Genomic DNA, 12,686 nt, shown 5'->3' with positions numbered 1-12,686 from the left:
GTTAAACATGTGAAAACGAAAATGGTTTGACTAGTTTATTAAAATTCCCAAATTAGTAATACAATTGAAATGACAGTTGAATTTAAAGATTCAATTTTATCTAAATATTATCTTTACAAAACTTAATTCCAAGATAAATGCTAGATTTTATAATAAAAAGATTACCAAATACTTACATAGTTCAAACCAAAGGTAAATCCAGATTGATTATATATATACTAAAACAGAACAGTGTAGTATTAAATAGGTAATGTTAATCTGTATTACATAGATGTCAGTATTACAAAATCAACAAATGATAGATATTCATAAACCACAGCAAAAAGCAATTACTTACAAAATATTTACATAACATGATCTTTATACAATAGTCTATGGAATATTGTTTTATTTAAAATGCAAGGAATGTTATATTGTAACTTAAATCACTAACTATTCGAAACTGCCACTATAAAAACGCTTTATTAACACAAAATAAGGTTTATTTTGCATTATACCATGTTTAAAAAAGTTTAGGCCTAATAACAATCATCTAAAGTATCGTTTTCGTGCGTTCATCTGAATATATTATTTTAAAAATATAAATTATTAAATAAAAATACTTATTAATGAAATATATACATGTAACAAATAACGTTTCCAACAAATTCCTGTTTACCGATAATGCAATTTAGCTTCTAAGTCGTTAAGATTTAAGTTTATTTTTTATTTACACCGTTATACAAGCACTTAAAATTCAAGCGTATCACAATAAGATAATATAATTATTAGAAAGACTATAACATGTTTCATGAAACAAGATCTTAAAGCAATTACTAATAGTATGTTAGCTGCCATACTTTTGAAAAATCAATGTCATAGAACATATAATACTTGGACTAATTCACTGGTAGGTATTTTTCAACGTGGAATGTTTGTTTCTATGATCAAAAATTGTAACCGTAAATAAATAATAGTATTTCAATATTAATACTATTTGTCAAACCAATTGTAAAAACTGAGTTGATATATCTGAAGATGTAATAATTTCCATTGTAAAACAACATGTAATACTGTAAATATAAAATTGATTTCCTTAATCAAAATGGATTCTTTACATAAATCATAAAATTCAGGCATAAATTAACAGTTTATACATATATTTTAGCTTTCATACAAATTCTACGTAAATCCCTGTTTTGTATTCAAAACCGCTCGGACATGCGATATTTAACCTTATGTGGAGGCAATAAGCGTCACTAATCCGAATAATTCGTCTCATTTGGCACTTTTTGCTCGACACAGCCTTCTCTAATGTCAGTATGTATTATAACGAATGTTGCAGTCTATAAATACCTGTAAAGATGATTTTATTACATTATATTTACCAATGTATGTTAAAACTTAATATTGGTACATAAAGCAGGAGTTGCCAGCCTTTTTGAATGGAAGTGAAATGAAATAAGTTCAGTGATATTTTCGTTATAATATTATTTTTATAGCAGCCTTTCAAATCAGCACTGGCAGGAACATTGTAAATTTAGTTAGAAAGGGAGAGAAGTACTGAAAGTGTATGTCAATGCAGAAAGGGCGGTTTCCTTAAAATTACTACGTGGGTCGTAAGCCCAGACCCGGCCCCTCTCCCTGCAACGCGATGGACTATCTACCCGCACGGTCAATTCTGATAAATCACTAATCTTATTCATATTTCAACTTTCGTATATTTCAATCTGTTCAAATCATCAAATGGAAAAGTCAGTGAACCAACAACTGGCCCTTGATGCATTACTATTCCAACTTGAAGATGTTGTGACTACAGTCGGTTCGCATTAAGGATGCAGTTTGTTATTTTAAGATTTATAATTATCGACAACCTAACCACGCTGGTTAACCAATCAAATCATTTTCAATTAGAAAGTCAATTTTACAGTGACCAGTTAAGTTATACTTTAGTACACAGAATTTTCCTCTTTATTTTCCTTTATTCCTCCGGCTCTTTATTGTCCTCTTTGCTAATAATAGTAGAATAGTGAGAGAATTTCATTTTACAAAATCAAGGGTATAGGCCATCCTACGGCATATTAAATTATAAGTGTAACTTACTGTATAGTCCTCAAGCGAGCGAGCGGGGAATGAATACGTGGACGAGAGAGTCCCAGCCGCAATCAGCGAGCTGGTGCGGCCTTAGGGCGTTCCAGTCCAGTCCATACGTGAACTCCGAGTGATGCCGAATGGTTTCCAGCGGTTCGCAGCCACGTTTCAGATCCCATATCCTGGACAATAAAATCATTTACAAAATTAAAGAAAAATATCATCGTGACAAAACCTGTTTCTCAATATGTATTTAGAACTGCACCAGATTTTAGGTGGCTAACAGCTGAGTGTTGAGCCTAGTGGGAAGTCGGGAAGGAAAGGCCTATGTCTTGCAGTGAATGTCTATCTACTAACATGATGATGAGAGCTGAGCATTGACTCCTTTACCACCAGGTCATTAATGGGCTGGTCAGCCAAGGTAAAGCTAAGAGGACACTGTATGGCCGGTTGAGGTCTAGGTTTGACCGGGTCCACCACAAGGGGGCGCACAGTACTCGCTCTTTTGATTCCTCTTTGCCTCTAGGTGATGGACTCAGGTAAAATATAGGCAACATACTCCTGTTGCCTATATTAGGCGAAGAGTAAAAATTTGCATTAGATTGCACCTTTACTTGGGAGGAGAAAAGATATTTTCCTCTAGAGAAAGTTTAGTAGGCGTCCCCGGGCCCTATTAAATGTTGTAATGATGATGGAGAAATGATGAATTTTTAGCAATACACTCTCGCCGGCAAGGACGGGTATGTAAGGCATTTTACCCAAAGAAATAAAAAATTTAATTCGCACAGAATTCTTATCTTAAGTTGCTTCGCTAAGTAAGAAGGGCGCAAGGCTCTCATGTCGGCCACACAGACGTGGAGACATTTCATGGAATCACTGATTGTCATCGTTGGGTTGGACTGTCACTGTTTGCTTTGGTAGGAACCAAAAGTGGATTCTGTGTTCAAATTGCAAGGAATGACCTTTGTAACATATGAAGCATTTCTTTTAGACTCTTACATGAGTTGAGTAAGCAAGTTCAAAAATCATTCATTCATTCATTTTTTCAAAATTCGAAATTAAATCGCTACAAAAATAAAATTAATACTTTGACTGTATGATAACACAGTGTTTTATTTCAAAGTTTATTTTCTGCTAAGAAAAAAGAAATAATATTAATTGACTATCAATAATATGTCAGGAAATCCCCAGCATTGACAAAAATATAAGTACCTGGTTGTAAAGTCATAAGACACGGCGGCTATTACAGACGGTGCATGAGGGGAGAATTGAACTCTTCTTACTGCACACTCGCAACCTGTAAAACGCGACAAATTTTAAAATATAAATTAAGAATCTAAAATACATATGACAGTTACAATTGAAAATAATGTTGCCAGTTTAATTGTATTACAAATATGAAAATAAAACACCAAATAAAGTATTCAAATAAGTAATAAAAAAATGAAAATATTTTAAGATATCATAGGCGACCATCACACACAAAGTTTCGAACTCGACTGTCCCATTAATATATACAAATGACATCAGTTCAATTGATCGACTCTAACGAAACCTAGTATGTTAAGCTAAATTTAAACACGAAGCATTAGGTTTATTTCAGGATTTAAAAAAATGTCTTATCACCTTTCAAGGTAAACATGGGTGTGGTCAATCTCCGCAAATCCCAGCCTCTGATCAAACCATCAGATCCGGCCGTAGCTAACGCGTGACTCTCTGTTCTACTCCAGTCACAAGACAGCACCTGTAAACATTAGTAAATAGAAATATTTTTACATTGCATGTTTTTAATTGATATATAACATTTCAGAATACATTTACTCGTAAATTGTTTGTTCGTGCTGGAAGGGATTTTACATTTACATATACCTTCTTCTTTCAAGATATTACATCTAAAGTAGTGACATACATATATTTATTTACATATATTAGGAGACCGGAAAGTAATATCGCTATCTTGAATTAAATTCACACGACTCCATTTTCAACAAGTTTTTATTTCTAATCAACAATGTATTCACCTTCATTATTAACAACTTTTTGGCATTCAATATACAAATTTTCAATGCCGGAGCGGTAAAAATCAAACGGTTTTTCTGTAAAATATGTCGACAGAAACGACATTACTTTCCGTTCCCCCTAATATATATGTATACAGTTTAATCCAAATTGTCCTTGGTAACGGCTTAACTTAAGGACGACTCTTTTTATTTAACCTTTTTTGTAAAATTTCTTTACAATTTTTAGAAGGTTTCAATGAAAAAAAAACACTTGCACCGAAACTTGACAGATTCCTGATGACTATTGACACTACGCATTTGACAGCTTGCAATAAAGTTTTTACGTTTAACATTTCAAGCACTGAATTTTTATATTGCTATTGATAGTTATATTGCTATTGTCAGTCAGTATTTATAGATCACATTTTTTTTTTACATTTAATAATGGCGAAATGAATGCAACAGGCTAGCTACTTCTAGCAGTACGAAGTCCGCTTGAACTGCTAGTGAACCATCATAGTCATCATCTTGTCAGGGTAGGAAATAGCTGGACATTGACCTCCCTCATAGATTTCTAATAGAACAACCCGTGGAAAGCGGTCCCGGACGTAAATGCTTTTGGTACCTAGTTTAAGTGGCAGGTAGTCTCTCCGCCTTGTGGGTGGACATCTTACACTGCGCTTTCCGGTCCATGAACCTAAAGGCTCTTATATATGGACTACGTAGACATTATTTTACTATAGACATTCGAATTTTTTAACAAATTTATCTGAAACAGCTGTGTGATTTTTCACTAAATTTTCTTAATTTTTTATTGATATACCAAGGAAATTAATATTATCAATTCATCTTATTACATTGAAGGCAAGAATTATTTATATTTGATTTTATCTTATAGGTACTAACAGTAAAAGTACAAAATAAAAAGGTTTTTATCAATATTAGTTAACTTTTATCAAGTTGTTTTTTTTTATTAATCACAGTCCTTGTATAGCAAAAACATATGCCAATAAATTGTAATTAATTCATATCTGTTATTGGGTTAATCTTACCTCCGCATCATGTGCTTTAACAGCAGCAGCAGGTCTTGCTGGCTCAGTACAAGTCCAAAGCTTAAGATGCCCGTCTCCTGACACCGAAGCGAAGGTGGCTGGTGAGTGAGGGGAAAATGCTGCCGTGTAAACCAGCTGCGAATGACCCGAGAACGTGCTGAGACAAGCTTCAGATTCGGGATCCCACTAAATCGGACAATTATCATTAAAAAAATTGTTAATTATCTCTGTACGCTAAACATTAATAAAATATTTGTGAATATAGAAGTATGTATTACTTTTCTAATGTGTACAATTTTAAATAAATAAATAATATCCTAGCGATAGTATCTTTATACCAAATCTCAATCCAGCATGTAAACTTCTAGAACGGTTACAAGAATTTAAGAACTAATAACCATTAGAAAAATGTCTTTTTTTTGTTTCAAATTTTAGAAAAGTGTTTTCATTACGGCCTCTTTATTAATATTTGTAATTTAATTACTGATGACTCTTAATTTACTTACACTATTGCTATATATAATAATAATATTAAATATATATTAATAAAATTCAGGTATATTCAATTTGGAAGTAGTAAAGACAACTTGCAGAGAAGCCTATAATTCACGAATAATTACCAGCAGTAATAATTATACCAGTATAATTACCCCACCTCAAAAAGTTACTAATATATTTTTAAGATAGTACAAAATGTGCAAATAAATACTATGCCTACTTCAGAATAAGCTCTCCTTGGAGTAAGTCTGCCAATATATGCAAAAAAAAGGTTCAAGACCAATTGCCTGAAGAATTGCTGTAATCAACCAGTTTACTGGTTATATTGTATAACATATATTTATCTATATTATACTGTTTGTTATTTAAATATGAATTTACTTCAGTTAGGCAGGTCCAGCAGTAAAGGACTAAGACATCGTAGTTCGCCGGTTCGATTTGCGGAATGCAATCTTACGTGATTCACACTTATTAATTATATAAGATTTCCACTGTTTCCAGTTCAGTTTTCAGAGGATGGGCAGCAACATACTCTGCATACCATAATACCGCGCTGAAATCGCCAACCCGCCTGCTACTGGTGGCGATTGTAATAACCCTTCATAGATATCTTTGAGAGAGGTCTATTTCTTTTAGCCACTGCACGGCACAGGTCTCCCCTTGCTTTTCATCTCAATATCCACACATCAACCAAAGAATAATAATATAAACAAGCATTCCTCAGTATATAGCAAATTATCTTTACCACTCACCAATTTAACAGTGGTATCCCAACTGGCGCTTAGCAAATGAGTCCTCGGCCAGTCAACGGAGCAAACCTCGCTACGATGTGCCCTAAGAACGCGCAGGGGAGCCGCACATCCACCACGCCATACCACAACTGCACCATCACCAGCACCACAGGCTGCTACACCATCAGTTGTACCTGACCATGTCTAAAACAAAATTAAATTTAGATAGAGCTATATATGGATTGATTGGTTACAGATGTAAAAGCTTTAAAGAGGATGAATGTAAAGTTCATTTGCTATCAATTAGTGTGAGTACACACCATCCAAAAATCAATGGTTTCAGAACTAATTTTATAGCAATACAGTAAGAAAAATTGTTTTCATAATTTGAATAAAAGAATATTAAAATGAACTATCTACTATCCTCTCTCTGTAGACTTTGTACAGCCAGAAGTTATTAGCTTGTCACATTACAATGAATAAAAAATATTGTTCCGGAGTAATTGGAAATAGCTGTAAAACCTTTTTTTGGAAAATGAGCTAAATATTGACTCACAAGCTTGATACCTGTAATTAATCAACCTGCATATCTATTAAAATTGAATTTTTACCTTAACAGATTGTGATATGAAGTACAAATTTCGAAGAATAAATAATTCAACATTAACTTCAGCTACAACGGCTTACAAATTCATATGATACGAGTTTGTTCCAATCTTTGGGGTACAATTTAAACCATTATTTAAGACCACATTTATTTTAAAAATTTTCAATAAAATAATAACAATGTTATAAATCATCAACTACCAGCACCAATTGGCAATAAGTTAATCCAATAAATTTATTGAATGTAATAATTTTTCTTAGTAATTCAAGTCAACGTTAGATATTATGAACACGCAAGAAACACATAAGCCTCTTAAATGCTGATGTAAAAGTATGCACATGTAACGTAACTGAAGCCTTACTTCACATATGGTCTTGTCTTTTGCAGTTTATGTCACTATGATGCCTCTAGCCTCATTTATGCACATTAAACAGTATTTAAAAACTAAATTATAAACACTTCTGCCAATAAAAAACACTATTTTTGGTTGTTACATATCATGATTAATTAAAATATTTATTTGTTACACTTCTAAGGTTCCAATTTAAAACTATACTTAAAATTACTAAAGGTATTATTTTCTATATTAGGTGTAAACCGAAGTATTAGTTGTTAGGTTTCAGTGATATTTTTTCCAAGGTCTTGCTAAATTTTACCTATCTAGTCTTTGAAAGTAACTTAACATAATTAATATCATTTTACCAAGTCTGAGATTAGATCTATATTTGACCATATGCCTTTATCCTGAACACTGATTAAAATTGTGTTATTTGTATTCTTGTACTAACACAATCTAATTGAGAATGTGATGGTTTAGTATATACAGGTGGTTGAGATCAATATGTTTTAATGAGATGAAGATAAAAAGATTTCTTATTTCCCTTCATCCTGTATAAATGATCACTTTAAAAAGAGTTACATCCATTCTAAAATGTTTATTTGGAATCTGAAAGGCCAAAAAGCTCCTGAAAGTTTAAAACGCAGGGATGTAGACAGTAAGACTTACTTTATAGATAGGGTGTAATATGTCAAATAGAACATACATTCATTACTTTAAATCTTTTACACCTGTAACCTATCCACGTGTTTGAGAACAAAAGTTAAGATAAAGGCATTTGGCCTATGTAAGTAGTGAGAGCCATTTCTTACAAAATGTACGTACATTATGTTACCAATTCAAAAAAGACTATTTCTATCTTCCTAAACACAATTATCAAACAACTATTCCAAAACTTACATAAGCATAATCCTTCTTACATGAACTTAATCCTATCTGTGTAAGTTTAAATAGATGTAATAGATCTGTTTTACTGCTAATTTTATAAAAGAAATTTATACTTCTGTTTTGGAAAGAAAATTAGAGATTTTTATTTAAATTTTTCATTGCAAATGTTGAGTTTGACTCACCTACAAACTGTTACATAGACTATACAATGGCAAAAAGAATAACCCTTCTCAAAATAAATGCTATTAAATGGGGCATTATCTTCATTACAAAAGAAAACTTATTATTATGACAATAAAACTTACCACATCAAAAAGACCATCATTCCATTCAAGTTTTTGTAGTTCTAGTAGTGTAGTACCATCTGGTGCTAGTTCTAAGAAGAACAGAGTACCACCACCAGCGAGCCCATAGTATTGGCTAGTGGCCACAGCTAAGGAGTCAGGCCTTGTTCGTGAGAATCTTACACTATAACCGTGCCTGCCTGGTGTTAGGAAGGTCGGCATACTGATGGTATAACTGAAACAAAACAACAATTTCATTTTTAAGTATAAAACAAAATCTTAATTGCTTATTAAATATATATTGGCACCAAATCAAACAAAATATTTATCTTTTAAAGATACAAGAACTATTATATTTTACTGAGAACCTTGTAATCTAGTTAAGTATAAATTATGGATTCATATACTATAGCAGGAAAAAACATAAATTACTTATATTACCTAAACAAAGTTACATACACCATTTATTTATTCAAAATTCTCTATCGTAGTAGAAATCTCATACTTTTTATTAACATTAAATAACACGGAGAATACTAAAAAACAATGGGGATAATAAATGAATAAATATTTCTAATCAACAGAAAGAGATGGTTAATATAATACACAAAGTTTACATAGTAAACCAACATACATGGCATTTCAGTGCTTTGTTTAACATTTGCTAAGAGTAATAATTTCATTTACATAAATATGCACACATACTGTAACAAAAAATAATCAAGTTTTCAGTGAACAGCTAAGTTATATCAGTGAGAATGTTTAGTACCCAGCAATTTCCAAAGAATCTAACTTCTTAAAAACAAAGCATACCTTTTATAATCGTTTTGGCTAAAGAATTTAATAAAATAAAAAGTTCATTCGTAGTTAATTGCTATATGAATTACTTGTTTATACCACATATTTAGTTTCAATTTAAACTTTTCTTAAAGTATTCTTTGTGTATATATTATGAACATTATACAAGGCAAAATTACAAATATATTCAGATTAAACTGATTCTTTCGAATAAATAATGTAGAAATGTTACATACTAACTTCCTGCTTTTATAACACAGTTACATTTCTTGCTTTTAGTAGTCTTTTTTATAACAACTTAAAAGAATCTAGTTAGAATTTCACATAACACAGATAAATTTCTGTGTAAAAACGAATCTTTTCCAATATTCTAACCTAGTGTGGTTTTCACCTAATTGTCAAAACAATACGTCAGAATTGCGACTTCAACATACTTTCGCAAGTTTGAGACCATCGATTCCAAATTATCGATTCAATTATTGTGGGTAAGCGTCACGCGATTTTAATCTTGTTTGTACTCCTACGGGTAAAATCCTATTAGAATGTTATATAATTCTCTAGGAAACCTCACATGACTGCCTATAAAAAGGCAGTATATTCCGACTAACAGCATTTCTGGTGAGGGCCTCAAAACCATCACTTCTATTGAAGAAATCAAAAAATCCTTATAAATCATTTTTCTTTTGCCCTTTTCCGGTAATAAAAACAAGCAAAATGCTTGATTGCCTCTCTCTTATCCTCGTGGTCGCGGTTAAAGTTTTTAAGAAAACTACTCCTAATGGAAAGGTTACGGTTTACCTCGGCAAACGCGACTTCATTGATCATGTGGATTATTGCGATCCAATCGATGGAGTTGTGGTTGTCGACACGGAATACCTGAAAGGAAGGAAAGTTTACAGCCAGGTAAATAAGTGAAGAGGAAAGAATATTGTGATTTCTTATTTTGTGAACATAAGAGCGCGCAAATAAACTAATTTTAATCTTCCCATCTAGCTCGTCACTACCTACCGATTTGGTAGGGAGGAAGATGAAGTCATGGGAGTGAAGTTTTCCAAGGAAATGGTGATCGGTCAGGAACAAGTAGTGCCCATGATCAACTCGAAAATGGAATTAACACCTGTGCAAGAGAAACTGCTTAAGAAACTCGGACCTAATGCCTTTCCATTCACTTTCTCCTTCCCTGAAATGTCACCAAGCTCAGTACGTATCCTATAGTGAAGAATTCATGCTTTACACATAGCTATTTCTAAACTATATACATTTTAATAGGTAACTCTACAACCAGCTGAAGAAGACCAGGGTAAGCCTATGGGCGTTGAATACTGTGTCCGTACCTACGTGGCTGAAAGTGAAGACCAGAAGAGCCACAAGAGGAGCTCTGTGACTCTTGCTATCAAGAAGGTACTGGAACGCTAATAATTTTTACAGCATTTATACTGTGACAAAATCGGGCCTATTAATAACTTACATTAATTACAGCTGCAACACGCATCGGCATCTCGTGGTCGCCGCCTTCCTAGCTCCCTCGTGAGCAAGGGCTTCACTTTCAGCAATGGAAAGATCAGCCTTGAGGTCACCTTGGACAAGGAAATCTACTACCACGGCGAGAAGATCGCTGCCAACCTGATCGTCTCAAACAACTCACGCAAATCTGTTCGCAACATCCGTTGCATGGTCGTGCAGCATGTTGAAATCACCATGATCAACTCGCAGTTCAGCCGCCACGTTGCCTCCTTGGAGAGCCGTGAGGGTTGCCCTGTTACACCTGGAGCCAGCTTGTCTAAGACCTTCTACTTGGTTCCATTGGCCCGAAGCAACAAGGACATCCGTGGTAAAATATCGAATCCATAAATTTCATTTTCTTCTTTCCTAATATTAATGAGAGCGTTGTAACTAAGATTGATACTTCTGTACAGGTGTTGCCCTGGACGGTCACCTCAAGGAAGATGATGTCAACTTGGCTAGCTCAACCCTGGTCTGCGAAGGCAAATGTCCCGCCGATGCGATTGGTATTGTTGTATCGTACTCCGTCCGCGTCAAGCTGAACTGTGGCACCCTTGGCGGTGAACTCGTGACCGATGTACCATTCAAGCTACTGCATCCAGCCGAAGGTAAAATATTTACACTTCATCTGAGATAAGTATTAAAATAAGAATATTGCATTTATACCATTTTCATTACTAGGATCTGTTGAACGCCAGCGCTTTAACGCAATGAAGAAAATGCAGTCGATCGAGCGACACCGCTATGAGAACTCTCTGTACGCCAACGAGGAGGAAGACAACATCGTGTTCGAGGACTTCGCCCGCCTTAGGATGAACGAGCCAGAATAAACGAAAACATTTAAAACTCAAAAAAAAAAGAAAAAAATACGACAAAACACACAAAAAAATGTAATGAAACAAGTGACGTGACCACGAAACATATCCTTCCATTATAAATTAGGGCCTATGGAATATTTTAATTATCTCGACCATTTTAATCAAGTAGTCAACCATTCATCCTTATTTTAACCTTATTAACTACAAATATATTATGAATATTTAAAAATAACCAACATATAGTGTGATGCTTATTCGGTAGTTACTCATAAAATTGTATAACCAGCTAATATGTAAACGAAAAAACCCGTAAATATTACCTTATTTCTGTGTCCTGTAGTCAAATTTAACAAATTAATTAAAATATTCTTCACCAGATTCTATGATTTTTATTTTCAATCAAATTCTATACCTTGTATACCCACAAACACAAAATTTAATCTGAAGTGACCTCTAGAACAGCTAGTGCATTACTGACAAATTTCGAAGATGCATTAGAAGTCATGACCTTATTTGCATACTCTATTGTGCTTTGTAATTATTATAAGGGTTTGCGGACCAGCAGTTTTTTTAACGAACCCCTTTTGATAGCGACACTTGCTATGGTTACGGGACGTGTATTCATAGCACTGTCTATTTTTATCATATTAAATAATAATAACCATAAATAAATTACAGAAATATTTCATATAAACTTTAAAAAAACATTAGTTTTGTTTCTTGACAATATTTTAATTTTTAAAGTAAATGTATTAAGAAAAAATGCATTGGATGCACCGTTAAATAATAATAAGATTAGTGATATCGGGCAATATTTTATTGTCTATATCTTAAAATCAAACAACTAGCCTCTTCACCTGTCTTCACCTAACTTTAAAATAACCTTGTATAGAACCGCGGTGCTAACAATTATTTTGAAAAACAAAGGTATTGTTCACGTTTTATTCCAAAAAACACAATTAAATTTTGCGAGTTAAGTAATTATGTTCTTTCGATAACTCGTGAAAAGAGGTAATGTTTTTTTCTGACCGTACTTACTCCGCTGTCTAAGCATTTACAGATTTCGCGAGTTCGAAGCGGCAAGTTGCAGAGTGCACTTA

At 33.3% G+C, this 12,686-nt stretch overlaps 2 protein-coding genes across 3 annotated transcripts; one reads left to right on the top strand and one right to left on the bottom strand.

The window, feature by feature from the left end:
• Nucleotides 1-558: 558 nt before the first annotated feature.
• On the bottom strand, nucleotides 559-9,646 carry Pex7 (Peroxin 7). 2 transcript variants are annotated; one of them, XM_068774416.1, is made up of 8 exons: nucleotides 9,506-9,646; nucleotides 8,489-8,702; nucleotides 6,373-6,555; nucleotides 5,123-5,308; nucleotides 3,697-3,814; nucleotides 3,283-3,367; nucleotides 2,083-2,252; nucleotides 559-1,335 (listed from the first exon to the last, which is right to left on the bottom strand). In XM_068774416.1, the coding sequence occupies exons 2-7, from the start codon at nucleotides 8,687-8,689 to the stop codon at nucleotides 2,093-2,095; spliced, it is 933 nt and encodes a 310-aa protein (XP_068630517.1). In that variant the 5' UTR covers nucleotides 8,690-8,702; nucleotides 9,506-9,646; the 3' UTR covers nucleotides 559-1,335; nucleotides 2,083-2,092. The 2 variants fall into 2 exon arrangements, with proteins under 2 accessions (XP_068630517.1, XP_068630518.1); XM_068774417.1 differs by lacking the exon at nucleotides 9,506-9,646 and adding an exon at nucleotides 9,281-9,354.
• A 325-nt stretch (nucleotides 9,647-9,971) lies between these two features.
• On the top strand, nucleotides 9,972-11,804 carry Arr2 (arrestin 2). The gene is made up of 6 exons (XM_068774407.1): nucleotides 9,972-10,168; nucleotides 10,259-10,465; nucleotides 10,535-10,666; nucleotides 10,745-11,096; nucleotides 11,182-11,376; nucleotides 11,450-11,804. The coding sequence occupies exons 1-6, from the start codon at nucleotides 9,980-9,982 to the stop codon at nucleotides 11,596-11,598; spliced, it is 1,224 nt and encodes a 407-aa protein (XP_068630508.1). The 5' UTR covers nucleotides 9,972-9,979; the 3' UTR covers nucleotides 11,599-11,804.
• Nucleotides 11,805-12,686: the final 882 nt, after the last annotated feature.

The sequence above is a fragment of the Battus philenor genome, unplaced genomic scaffold, assembly GCF_028537555.1.
Source record: "Battus philenor isolate CCGP_79_NKW_IND1 unplaced genomic scaffold, ilBatPhil1.0.hap1 SCAF_7, whole genome shotgun sequence".
Lineage (NCBI taxonomy): Eukaryota > Metazoa > Arthropoda > Insecta > Lepidoptera > Papilionidae > Battus > Battus philenor.
This window is presented reverse-complemented; position numbering and strand designations above follow the sequence as displayed.